Here is a 13,868-nt window from a genome sequence, read left to right as displayed (position 1 = left end):
GACACCCAAAAAACAAAAAATCCAGTGAAGAAATGGACAAAAGACATGAATAGACATGTCTCCAAAAATTATATATTATATGTATATATACACACAATGAAGTATTACTCAGTAATCAAAAAGAATGAAATCTTGCCATTTGCAACTACGTGGATGGAACTAGAAAGTATTATGCTAAGCGAAATTAGTCGGAGAAAGACAAATATCATATAACTTCACTCATATGAGGACTTTAAGAAACAAAACAGATGAACATAAGGGAAGGGAAGCAAAAATAATATAAAAACGAGGAGGGGGATAAAACATAAGAGACTCTTAAATATAGAGAACAGAGGGTTGCTGGAGGGGGGATGGGCTAAATGGGGAAGGGATATTAAGGAATCTACTGAAATCATTGTTGCATCATATGCTAACTAACTTGGATGCAAATAAAAAATAAATAAATTATTGATTAAAAAAGAAAATAACTCTGCCTTGGTAGCCAGTGATAGTTTCCTGCAGGAGTTGAGTGTTAAAAGAATGGAAGGACCTTATTTGACAGAAAAAGGCAAGAAAGGCCTTCAAAAAGAGAGGAATCTCTTTTTTAAAGACTTGGTTGTGAGAAAGAGAAGGGTTGGCCAAGGCTAGAGCTCAGGGTCCATGGGAAAGACAAAGTGAGAGAGGTAGAAAGGGATCCCATTGTGAAGAGCCTTGAAGGGCAGACCATAGAGCATGGGGTCCAAATTCTGTAGAGTCTACAGTGTAAACCAATGGTTTCAAATATTTTACCTTGTACCCCCTAAAGGAAATTTGAGAAACTATGTACCCTTTCCACATTTTAATGGATGTTAATATAATATTAATGGATATCAATTTAAAAAGATGCAAAGAGTATATAATTCTAGGCAGACTATAAATATTAATGGTAGAAATCATACATTAATCTCTATGTATCCAAAGTAATCTAAATACTGTAGTGATTCATACCTACTCTCATCCACTTAAAAAATATAAGCTCAAGCACTTTTTTCACAATGAGAAATTTATGTTGATAATCCCTCTCCTTGAAATCATATTTCAATAAAAAGTCTACCTCCTTGAATTTTTCTTCCAGTATAGAATTGTATCCCAATGTAATATATTTTTATGGTTGAATGTATTTTACTGATGGCACTGTTATACTTCTTAGCACTAAAAATATGAATAAAATTTAAATGGAAATTTTAATTTCCTGTGAATATAACTCTAAGTTTTAAAAAATTCTTCTGGATAGTTTTCATTATTAGTAAAATTAACTTTTCTCAGCAATATGTATTATTGTCAATTTAACAATTCCTAAATAATAAAAGTAAAATTTTATTGGAATTGCACTTCTTAAAGAGATGATTGCCCTTTTCAATTAGTACTTATGTCTGATGGAGAATATTACTTATTCATGTAAACAGGCAAAGTTCAACATCATGTCTGTTCCTATTTTTCATTTTTAAAGAGGCAAGTGCTGAGAAAACATGTTCACTTAAGTAAATGAAATAGAAGGACTTTTGGTAGAGAAATGTCACTTTATTCTTTAACTCCTTCTAAGTTAAATGTCAAAAGTCTTAAAGTGATCTATCATTGGCAATTATTTCAAATGATCTATCACCTGAAAATTCCATTAAGTGCCCCTTCAATCGTGTTGAAAGCAAAGAACTAGAAACCACCTGACTTGCAAAAACATTTGTTACTGAATCAATGAAATCTTCTATTTTCTCAATTTCTGGGATATATATGTGTGTGTGTGTGTGTGTGTGTGTACATATACATATATATGTATATATATGTTTTACTAAGACTCTTCTTTTAATTATATCTATTATAATTCACCTCGAGAGACCTTGTTAGAACTTAATACACTCAGAAAGAACTGGGAAGTTGAAATACTATTCTTTTCGACTGTTAAAAACTGAGAACAAACTGAGGGTTGATGGGGGGTGGGAGGGAGGGTAGGGTGGGTGATGGGTATTGAGGAGGGCACCTTTTGGGATGAGCACTGGGTGTTGTATGGAAACCAATTTGACAGTAAATTTCATATATTAAAAAATAAAAAAAAAAAAAAAAAAAAAAAAAAAAAAGAAATACTATTCTTTTCAATACACTTTTGCGTATATAATATTTTAAGTAAAACCTTTTATCTAAATGCATACTTCATGTATATTTTTGTTAAATTTGGAGCTACAGATTTAGTTCATCAGGTTATGAGAAATGTCCTCTGTATAAACCTAAATGGCAAAGTCAGACCTTATCATTAAAGTAACTAATCAGATTATCTTTCCAAAAATATATGACTTCATGTTTCGTTTCACTTTTATTTTTGAATTTTAAGATACGTACTTAGAGATAGAGGATGGATGGATAGAAAAACAAATGGATGAATGGCTGAGTGGGTGGGTGGATGGATGAATAGAAAAGGATAGACTGATGATGGATGGATGGATTGATAGGTAGATAGATTAGATAGATACGTAGGTAGGTAGGTAAGTAGATAAGATAGATATAAAAGATGAAAAAAAATTGAAAAATTTCCACTTGCTAGCAAAGACTTATTACTACCAAAGTTCTTTTATTTTTAAACAAAGTTTATTTATTTATTTTGAGAGAGAGAGTGAGTGTAAGCAGGGGAGGGGCAGAGAGAGAGAGAGAGAGAGAGAGAGAGAGAGAAAGAGAGAATCCCAAGCAGGCTCCAAACTGTCAGCACAGAGCCTGCAGTGGGGCTCAATCCCACAAACCCGCAAGTCATGACCTGAGTCAAGACCAAGAGTGGGATGGTTAACATCCCACTGGGCCACCCAGGCGCCCACCAAAGTTTTTACAAATGTTTTCTTGAAAAAAAAAGTGTTGATTTTAGATTGTCTACTTAGCCATCCAGATTTAGAAATCAAACAAAATAATAAGACGAGGTCCCAAACTCCATAAACACATACCCAGACCTTTTTGAAAGGAAATGTAGCAAAATATCAATAGTGATCATCTGGGTTTGGGGATTACAGTTGATTTTATTCTTCAAAAATATTCTTTGCTGTTTCTTAAAATCTCTATGAAAGCCACACATTCTTTTATAATTAGAAAAAACCAATACATAGTATTTTATCAGATAATTTCTCACTGAATAAACTTTTTAATAGTTGCCTTCTACCTTACCAAGTTCTAGGAAAATGTGAAATGCCATTTTCTAAGATACTTTCATTGTTTCAGCTCTCAGCTGCGTGTTTTTACAAGCTATATCTCATTTAATCTTCACAACACCCTCATGAGATTGGTACTTCCCATTTTACAGATGAAAACTAGGAGGCGCAGAGAAGTTAGGCAACATACCCAAGGCCTTTAAGATAAGCAGCGATTCTTCTACCAACTGGCTGACTGGTGATTTTAATCCAGATCAGTTGAACTTTGAAATACAAATGCTTCTAAGTGTCACACTGAACATATTAAAATATGGGATTTTTAAAGTGAACATTATCAATAACATCAATTAAAATAGTCATTGCTATATTGAAATCTACACAGTTTGTGCATATTTTCTCACAATATTCTTTTCAGTTTCCAATGATGTTTCTGGGAGAGCAAAAATGTTTAAATTTAATAAGGTGCGATTTAGAATTTTTTTTAATTTTTGTATGGTTCTTTTGATGTCATATTAAGAATCTTTGAATCCAAAGTCACAAAGATTTTCTTATAGAAGTTTCGTAGTTTTTGCTCTTACCTGAGACCCAGAATTTATGTTGAATTACTAATTGCAAGTGATCTGAAATAGGAAATCAGATAGTGTCAGTTCTCCAACAGTGTTTTTCAAAATTTTTGACGATTATAGTTTCTTTGTGTTTTCATATGAATTTTAGAACCAGCTTGCCAATTTTTACCAAAAAAGGATGTTAGGATTTTGATTGAAATTGTGTTTATAGATACAATTTGGGGAGTAATGCTATTTTAATACAATTGAGTTTTCCAATCCATTAGCATGAGACATCTGTCCATTCCAATAAAGCATTCTTTAATTTCTCTCAGCAATGGTTTGTAGTTTTCAATGTAATCACATTTCTTTTTCTAAATTTATTCCTAGGTATTTTTTTATTATATTGTAGATGGAATTGTTTTCTTCATTTCAATTCTTGAAAATGTGTTGGTAATATAAACAAATGTAACTGACTTTTATATTAATCTTGAATCCTGCAACCTTGTTAAGCTTTCCTATTCCTTACAGTCATTTTATTGTTAATATCTCAGGATTTTCTATATTCAGGATTCTGTTGTCTGAAAATAAAGACAGTTTTACTTCTAAAGATAGTTTTACTTATTTCTTTCCAACTTGCATGCTTCTACTATTTTTATTTCTTTATTAAACTGAAGAGAATTTTCCAAAAAATGTTGACCAGAAGTGGTGAAAGTAGACACCCTTCCTGTGTTCCTGATCTTAAGAGGAAAGTATTTAAGTCTTTCATCAATGAGTATGAAGCTAGCAATAGGGTTCTCATAGATGCCCCTTATCAGGTTAAGAAAGTTCCTTTTTATTTCATAATTTGTTGAGAGTTTTTGATGTGGATGGGTGATAGATTTGCCAAATAATGTTTCTATTTCTATAGGGATGATAATGTAGTTATAGCCTCTATTCTATTAATTAATGGGATATGCCATTAATTGATTTTTAGATGTTAAAACGACCATGTATTCTTAGGATAAACCCCACTTAGTCATGGTGTATAAATCATTTTATATGTTGCTGGATTCAGTTTGTTAATATTTTGTTAAGGATTTTTGCTGATGTTGAATTTTTCTGTAGAATAAGGGTATAGAATTATGAATTTGGGAGGTGGCTGGGTGGCTTAGTCAGCTAAGCATCTGACTCTTGATTTTGGCTCAGGTCATGATTTCAGAGTCGTGAGACTGACTCCAAGTCAGGCTCTGTGCTGGGCATGGTGCCTGCTTAAGATTCTGTCTCTCTACTCCTCTGCCCCACCTTGTGCACACTCTGTCTAAAAAAGAAAAATAAATAATTTTTTCTCTAAACACTACTTTAGCTACATTCCATAAAATTTGATATATTGTGGTTTTTCATTTAAGCCAAACTATTTTTTTAATTTTCCTGTTTTATTATTATTTTTTTACAGAAGCGTGTTGTCTTATACACATTTGATTTTTTCCCAGATTTGTTCCTATTGTTGATTTCTAATTTAATTAGAAAAATATTTGTATGATTTCCCATCTTTAAAAATGGATTGATACCTGTTTTTTTGCCTAGTATATGGTCTATACTGGATAATGGGTCATGTGTAGTTAAAAAACAATGTATATTTTGCTGTAGCTGAATGGGGTGTTCTATAGATGTTAGTTGGGTCAAGTCAGAATTGCTCAATCTTCCACATCCTTATGTACTTTTTGTCCTTTGTTCTACCAATTACAGAGAAAGGAGCATTGACATTTTCAACTGTATTGTTGAATTGTATTTTTTTCTAATTTTTTAATTAAATTTTTATCTCTTGGGGTTTTTTTTTTGACTCTATTATTAAGTATATGTACATTTACAATTATTACTTCTTCTTGATATATTGAGCTCTTTATCATTATTAAAAATACCTCTTTGTCTTAGGATGATTTCATATCTTAAAGTCAATTTTGTCTGATACTAATATATTAATTCCAAGTATCTTCCATTCAACCTTTTTGTGTTATTGAATCTAAAGCGTCTCCAGCAGACAGAATATAGTTGGATCTTGCCTTATTTATCTAGTCTGATCATCTTGTCTTTTGATTGGCGTGTGCAGTTCACTCACATATGTCAGAGCTATATAAAATAGCTGTATAAATAGAAAGATGGATACATCATAGCTTTATGGGGATTTTACTCAGCTTGATGCTTTGCAACATTCTTTTTTTTTTCCTCTTTCCCATAGTACAATTAATCTATGTTCTAGTTTCACACCCTCCCTCCCCACTAAAATTTATTCACATTCTGCCTGAAGAAAAGCATACTGTTAACTTGAGTTCTTTAGGTTTTGCTCACTTTGTGACCTTTCCCCAAAGTGGTAGATCTCTCTCTATAGTGTCTTTATTGGCCTTTCTTTTCAGAGATGTGACCCCCCAGAACAGCCCAGGAAAATAACAGGCAAATGTGGGTATAGTGAAAGTGTAGATGATCAGAAACCTAACATTTGTGCCAAGGTTGGGGTTAAATTCTATGATAATGTAGAAATAAAAGTATGGGAATTAAGGAGGGGAGAAGGTGTGAAAAGTGGGGGGCAAAGTGCAGGGGGCTACAGCTACAGCTGGGAACCAGTAGGTGACAGGCTAGACCAACACAATCTGAAGACCCCAGCGGGTGACCTGGGGGATGGTGGGGGGATGGAGATGAGCAGATGCTCTGAGAGCAACAGTGGATATTCCCTTGCTGAAAGGAGCCCATGATCTACACCAGCCATGACCATGGGGACAGAGGCCTGCCCTCAGAGGCCAAGAGCTGTAAATGTCAGAATGGTACATAAGCCCTCCTTCAGAATTGAGACCAGCCCTAGCAAGGAAAGAAGAGAGCCCTGAGGTACCCAGAGGAGACCAAATTTAAACACAAAGCGGTAAGATGAAGTGTTTTGTGCTATCAGCAGCAACAGCAGCTTACGAACAAGTGTTCAGTTACAGAGAAAGAGAAAATGAAATTTCTGTATATAAAATTGTGATCATAAATTTTCAAACTTCTCTGCTGGCTCTATCTAAATCTTTCCTATTTTTGTCAGTGACACTGTCATCTTACCATTCACACTGGCACCCCTTTCTCTTTATCATGCAAGCTATTAAGTCACTCTATGTGAGATGTGGGGGATGGGGAGATGGAGTTTTAACTGACTCTGAAGGTATTTTATATATTTAACCAAACATAGATGAAGGGTGGGGGGAGGTAGGTGTTTTTTTTAACCTTTTATAAGTGCTTAAAAAACAAACAAAAACCTCAATGAATTAATTTAAAATGTCAATGACTTAGAAACATAAATATTACTTTGCCCCTAAATCACCCATGGAAAGAAAATGATGTTTTGTAAAAATGAACACGGCTTATTATTGATTCCATAACATTTGGAAAGTGGCAGAAAGAGGCACTGCTTGCTCAAGCACAGTTGAATCAGCATTTGCTTAGTGATCAAATGGGATGTATGGTTCCATGCAAACAAATTGTGGCAAATTTGGAAGGGGGCCACTGGGGCTTTGCGCAGCTTAGTTCTGATTTTGGAATATATTTAAGAAGGTGCCCTCCAGGTGTATTGGTTCGTCCTTCCTGCAAAGTCTTCTCGTGGGACTGCAGCTGAAGGTGTTTGCTTATGACAGAGATGTTGGTGCAATCACTCAGTAACTTCTGTGATGGTTTCCTTTAGAGTATCTCTCCAGTCCCAGCAATCCTCACTTCTTGGAGAGCTGTCTTCTCACCCGTGGCTCTGACAGCCACATATGTACAGCGAGCTCTCCTCACTCCCACTTGCCCTTATTCAGTGGTCTAAAGACTTAGCAGTGGTCTAAAGACTGCAGTTCCTTGGCAGTTTCTTTCTGCCAGGAAGCTGGATTAACAACCAGAAGGAGAGTCCATCTTGGTGTGGACTGGACAACTGCAGGCAAACTCTGGACTGTGGGAGCCCATAATTGGCCAAAGGGCCTAGAGCAGTAAAACCAGCTAGTCTATATAGGGTCAGAGATGGAGGTACTGAGAGGCCAGAAAAGTACTCCTTAGGACACTGACAGCCATCATTTTTTGGCTCCTGGCTCATTTTTTAGGCCTAATTGTATTTTTCTGCCTTTTGGTTCTAAAATTCATTCCTGGGATCCTCATAGGAAAGCTTTCTCTTTTTTTTTTTTTTTTTTTTTTTCTCAGCCTAGCTCAAGTTGATTCCTGTTACTTACAACCCCAGCAGTTATACTCTGGGTCACTAAAATGGTAGTTAGAGACCCAGTGTCTGACAAACAAGGTAAGGGGATGGGCACATGACAAGAAAGAGACAATAGTTTCAATAAATTTTTTTTTAAATATGGGATTTAGATATGATACAAGAAAGCCCAAGACAAAATAAAAAATAGATAAATTGGACTTCATCAAGATTTAAAACTTCGCTCTTTCAAGGATACTATCAAGAAAGCGGGGAAAAAAAACCCCATGGAATGGGAGAAAGTATTTACAAATCTTGTATCTGATAAGGGATATATATCTAGATCATATAAAAACTTTTATCATTCAACAATAAGACACAACTCAATTAAAAAATGGGCAAATGACTTGAGTAGACATTTTGTCAAAGAAAATATGCAAATGTTCAATAAGCACACGGAAAGATGTTCAACATCATTATTATTTTGGGAAATGCAAATCAAAACTACAATGAAGTGTCACTCCAAATCTACGAGGATGACTATAATAAGAAAGATGAATAATAACAAGGTATTGGCGAGGTTGTGGGAAAATGATATGCACTAATAGTGGGGATGTAAAATACTGTAGTGTCTCTAGAAAACAGTTTGGCAGTTCCTTAAAATGTTAACTACAGAGTTACTGTATGACCCAGAAATTCCACCCAAGAGAAATGAAAACAAATGTGCACACAAAAATTTGTACATGCATGTTCATAGTGGAATTATTCATTATAGCTAAGAACTGGAAACAACCTATATGTCCATCAACAATGACTAGATAAACAATGTGGGGCATATCCATACAATGAAATATTATTTATTCCTAAGAAGAAATGGGAGTGCCTGGCTGGCTCAGTTGGAAGAGCATACAACTCTGGATCTCAGGGTCATGAGTTCAAGACCGGGGTTGGGTGTAGAGATTACTAAGAAAAAAACAAAAACAAAACAAACAAAAAACCTTAAGAATAAATGAAGTTGGTACATGCTACAACATGGACAAACCTTAAAACATTATGCTAAGTCAAAGAAACCTATACAAAAAGGCCATATATTGTTATCATTCCATTTATAGAAGTGTTTATAGAGATATAAGAGAGATTAGTGATTTCTAGGGGCTGAAGAGAGGAAATGGGGAGTGACTGGTAATAAATATTGGGTTTCTTTTTAGAATGATAAAAATGTTTGGATTAAATATTGATGATCAATATACATACAACTTATGAATATAACAAATAAACATTATACTTTAAAAGGGTAAACTTTATAGTACATGAATTATATCTCAATAAAGCTATAAAATAAAATAGTATTTAAAAAAATGTGAGGAAGAAATATATTGCCCCTACCTAATCACTGAAAAAAACCCAAAAAACCATAATCACACTGACAGTGAAATCTAAGGCCAACTTTTAATTGGCTGCGTAAACTTGGCCAAGTTGTTTATTTCTCTAATTCACAGTTGTTTCTCCTGCCAAGTGGGAATAATGATAATATATATCCCATAAGGTCATTTTAATGATTAAATAAGATACTTCGTATAAACTTTTTGGAAGACTGTTAATTGCACATACACGCTCAATAAATGTTAGCAGTCTTGTATTTATTAACTTAACGAATGTAATTCTTGTCACTGAAAAACCCTTACTTTCTTTATGCACCACTCCATTATGAGCCCAGATGCAACTCAGAGAGAAGACACAGGGCAGCAGGGAGAAATGCCAGGAAGCTGCAAGAATGGCTGCAGACCAGTAGCAAAAAAACTTTCATGAGTAAGAAACAAATATGATCACTAAATGCGCATCTTCATAAAAATGGATGGAACACAATTAATTCAGTTGAGCTCCAGGAAAAACTGGGAAGCAGAACTACTTCCATGTGTTAAGAAGGTGACTATAAGTATTTTATTTTATTATGCTTTTATAAATCAAGGCAAGTGTATACTTTTATAGTCAAAGTAAAACTTTATTTTGGAATGGTAATTAGGAGATCCCTAGCTGCTAACAAAGATGATCCCTTACTGCTCATTCGGATGATCAGAAATCCAACTGCCTAACCAGGTTTTCTCAAGACTTCTGTAGCCCAGCATCTCTCATCAGGAAGGTAAATGCAAGTGAAATCTTTGGGAATACCTGAAGCTTCCTTCTTTGACTGGCAATACTTGGGTAGAAATATTTCTAAAGCTCTAAAACTTCACCCCACCCTTCTTCCTATTTTCTCCTTGCTCAGTGATGTTATGACTATGACGAGGTTCTTGCAGTCACCAGTTGCCTGCTTCGAAATGGTTTGCGTTTGCTCTGTGTTTCTTGGCTTTCTGCTGGCTGTACCATGGGTGCTACAGTTCAGAGTTCTTTGACAGGTGGAGTATTATTGTGAGCACTAAGCTCTCAGTTTGTGCTTCATTTTAAAGAACTGTAATCTTTACAGCCCAGAATTTCATTTTTTTCCCCCCTTAACTGAACAGTGAACTTGCTGAGGACAGAGGCGTTTTAAATATTATTCTCATTTGGGGCACCTGGGTGGCTCAGTCAGTTAAGCGACCGATTCTTGGTTTTGGCTCAGGTCATGATTTCACTGTTTGTGAGTTGGAGCCCCACATTGGGCTCTGTGCTCACAGTGTGGAGCCTGCTTGGGATTCTCTCTCTCCCTTTCTCTCTGTCCCTCCCCCACTTGCTCTCTCTTTCTCTCTCCCTTTCAAAATACATAAACAAACTTAAAAATTGTTAAACACTGTTATTCACTCATCTTTGTATCTCTAGCCCAGAGCACAAGGTCTGGCATGTGGTGGCCATTCAGTGACCATGTGGAGAGGGGACATATAGGAATGTTTGGGAAGTGCCTTTGTGCCAGTGAGTGTGAAGTCAAATAGTCCTGCTTTTTTTCAGAAAGTAGTGGAAGCCCAACCAGAAACTCCTTGTATTCTCCTGCCTCTCTTCCTCTTACCTGACGCTCTTCCTCCTACCACCAGCTGCGAATGAGCTAACCCCACATTCAGCCCTGCAAACCCGAGCACCCTCGTATCCTCATGTCCCCTTTCAGGAGACACTCCTTCCCCCCGTTGCTGGGACCGTCGGTGCTAATGGCTCCCAGCTAGTGCCTCTGCAGGTATTGCCTCCACTGAAAGGAGCTGCCCCCTGGGGTCAGTTCATATCCAGTGACTGTTCACTGTTGGCAGTTCCAGTGTCTGGACCCACTGCAGGCCACTTTGAAGGGCCATTTTAGCTCCAGAGTGGGATTGGCGTGCGTGTGTGTGTGTGTGTGGCTGTTACATAGCCCATATTTTCCTTCTGCCTATTCCTGCTGCTTTACTCCCTCCTCATGGTGTTTTCCTCAAGAGAACACCTCAATAAACACCCCTGTGTGCAAATTTCTGAGCCTGTTTCTCCAAGGAACCAACTCAAACAGTGAGACCCCAGCTGGGACAGCCTGCAGCCCCTGGCTCAGGACAGTCATTGCCCAGTAAATGTTGATCACATGATGGACACATCTTGCACTCACCTTTCTTCTTAACCATGTGGACTGGCCAACAACTCCAGGCAGTTAGCCAGAAATTGCGAATTGTGGAAGTGGGTGCTAACCCATCATCAAACCCAAGTAGCAATAGACTCCCTGAGCTCTCGGGGCCGTGGAGTATTTGTATGGGCATCCAAACGAACACCCATGGCTAATGAGGATGGGCACAAATTCCTTAACCTTCCCACGAAAAGGAGGGAACTATGTCCCCTACCACTGAGTCTCAGGGGAGGAACCAGGAATATGGCAGAAGTCATGCTGTTGATGTCAAAGACCACCTTCTTTCTACTGTGCAACGCTGCCTACTGTCCTGAAAGGGGTAAGAATTTCAGGCTTTTCTAAGGGTTGTCCCTCCAAGAGAAAAAAAAAAACTACAATCACCAGCAAGGTGGAAGACTTACACAACTAATTCAAACTAGCCACTGGATAGCGTCCTTCTGTGCACACATATGTGCTCACTCTCAGGCTCAAGGTTTTCTATGTTGGGGAGGTTATTGTCACCTTACTTGGAATTCAGAGCTATTGATGTCACTAAATAGGTGATTTACTATGCAAGCAAAGTATTTGACCCCATTGTTATGCCCACATAAAACATATGCAAAACACTTACGTACCTAGACAGGTGTGGCCATTGGGGTTTCCGGTGCTTGGGGAGTCATCAGAGGCTGGAGAGGCCGAGGTGCGAAGCGGCAGGAGTAAGAACAGAGGAGTCACCAAAAGGACATTCCAGGGGGACTTCATCTTGGAGCTGTGCACCACGAGAGACCAGCCGGGCTGCAGAGGCTGCCTGCTGAGGGACTCTGAAGCTGAGGCCACAGAATCTGTCAGTCTGGCTTCCCTTCTCCACTCTTCCCTCTCTGATACACACACACACACACACACACACACACACACGTCCCGCACTCTCACATACAGACTTTTCATAAGTGTGAAGGGAATAGAAAAACATACAAACACTCACAGACCCACTCCTTCCTTTTGCAGAAGCCCCGAGAGAGAGCCAGTGGCCTGGGCCTCCCCCGGAAAGAGCTGCAGGGAGTCCCTGGTGAGCAGGTTTTCTGAGTTAAAACTGAAGCCAAAGGAAAAACCCAAATGGCAGCAGCTGCAGCCACATACCCTTTTATATTGCTGGCTGAAGTCAGTCGTAAGCCTCAGGAACCTCGAGTCTTGCCGGAATCATCCTGTGGGGTGGTTAGGAGGCCTTCCTCTTTCGTTCTTGCCAAACAAAGCAAAACTAAAACTGAAGAAAAAAAGACCCACAGACACACAACTCTAGCAATTTGGTCAGCCGTGTCCACAGCCTGTGGAAATGATAATTTGCTGTATTCACAAGTTATTTCATTTTGCTCTAAACAATTTTGTGTGGTAAGATCGAGCTCCTTATTTTGTTGCTAAAGAATATTCTGGTCAAGTAGCTGTTTTCCTCTGGAGGAGTTGGACTATTCCTTCCAGGGTCAAGTTTTGCCAAGGCCTTCTGTTTGGTGTGCAGGGAATAAGCAATGCAGACAAGAATGGACTGTCAGCATGGCTGGATTTTAAACCTAACGTGAAAAAAAAAAGATGTGCTGTAATTAACCCACTTGTAGTTACTCAGCTGTATATGATGCATCTCTTTTCTCCAGAATTCCACAACGTGTTTATATTTCCCACCTCACATGATTTGTTCGTTTTCCAGAGACTGATTTTCTGTTTTGAAGATGAGAACTGAATGCAGTTTTTCTGGAGGAAAAAAACTGAACCAGATCATAGATAGAGAAAAGACATATCATCTGAATGCTTTGTTCTAAAACAGGATACAGCGAAGTCACATGCCATGCTCAGATGAGATAAGGGGATTGGGTCAAAGTACCACAATCTAGATATGCCTGGGAGATCCTGCGATTTTTACTCTCCTTGTTTAGGCTCTGAGGAAAGCTTATTATAAACTTTATGAAATGTTATGAAAGCTATCAGACTTTGTAGACATTTCTCCTTCTCCTCCTCCTCCTCCTCCCCCTCCTCCTCCTCCCCCTGCTTTTACTTAAGGAATAGCATTTTAAACAGCAGGCAGAATTTTAGAGTTGTATTCTTTCCAGGATGTAGGAAATACCAATTTTTAGGCTTTGAAGAATTCTTTGTAGGCATTAGTTTAACAAATGCTAATTCATCAAAGCTCTGAATCTGCAGCAGAGATATCACACTCCAGAGTGTTCCCCTGCTTATGTCCTGGCACACGTTGGGCCAAACAGATGCATGATGTCCTTGGACCTGTGACTTTCTTTGAGGCTGAGCTGCTGGTTCTCAAGGTCCCTGACTCTGTGACCAAGGCAAGCTCTAGAGGTCACTAGGACCACCACAGGAGGCAGGGCCTAGAGAAGTTCCAGGGACTTCCTGGAGAGACAGACCAATGGAATGATTATGAGCACATACTGCAAAGACAGAAAGACCCATGTTCAAATACCATACCTATTGTTTACTTCTGAGTA

At 37.8% G+C, this 13,868-nt stretch overlaps 1 protein-coding gene across 3 annotated transcripts in view; it reads right to left on the bottom strand.

Moving 5' to 3' along the window:
* The window catches only part of AOAH (acyloxyacyl hydrolase), a 174,814-nt gene extending 161,888 nt beyond the window's left edge, over window positions 1-12,926 (bottom strand). Inside the window, exons 1-2 of one of the 3 annotated variants that reach the window (XM_058724586.1) lie at window positions 12,520-12,926; window positions 12,018-12,209 (exon numbers count right to left, since the gene is read on the bottom strand). In XM_058724586.1, coding sequence (XP_058580569.1) covers window positions 12,018-12,144 — 127 coding nt within the window. In that variant the 5' untranslated portion in view covers window positions 12,145-12,209; window positions 12,520-12,926. The other 2 variants (XM_058724585.1, XM_058724587.1) reach the window with 2 other exon arrangements.
* Between the last annotated feature and the right edge of the window lie 942 nt (window positions 12,927-13,868).

This window comes from Neofelis nebulosa, chromosome 4 (assembly GCF_028018385.1).
Source record: "Neofelis nebulosa isolate mNeoNeb1 chromosome 4, mNeoNeb1.pri, whole genome shotgun sequence".
Lineage (NCBI taxonomy): Eukaryota > Metazoa > Chordata > Mammalia > Carnivora > Felidae > Neofelis > Neofelis nebulosa.
This window is presented reverse-complemented; position numbering and strand designations above follow the sequence as displayed.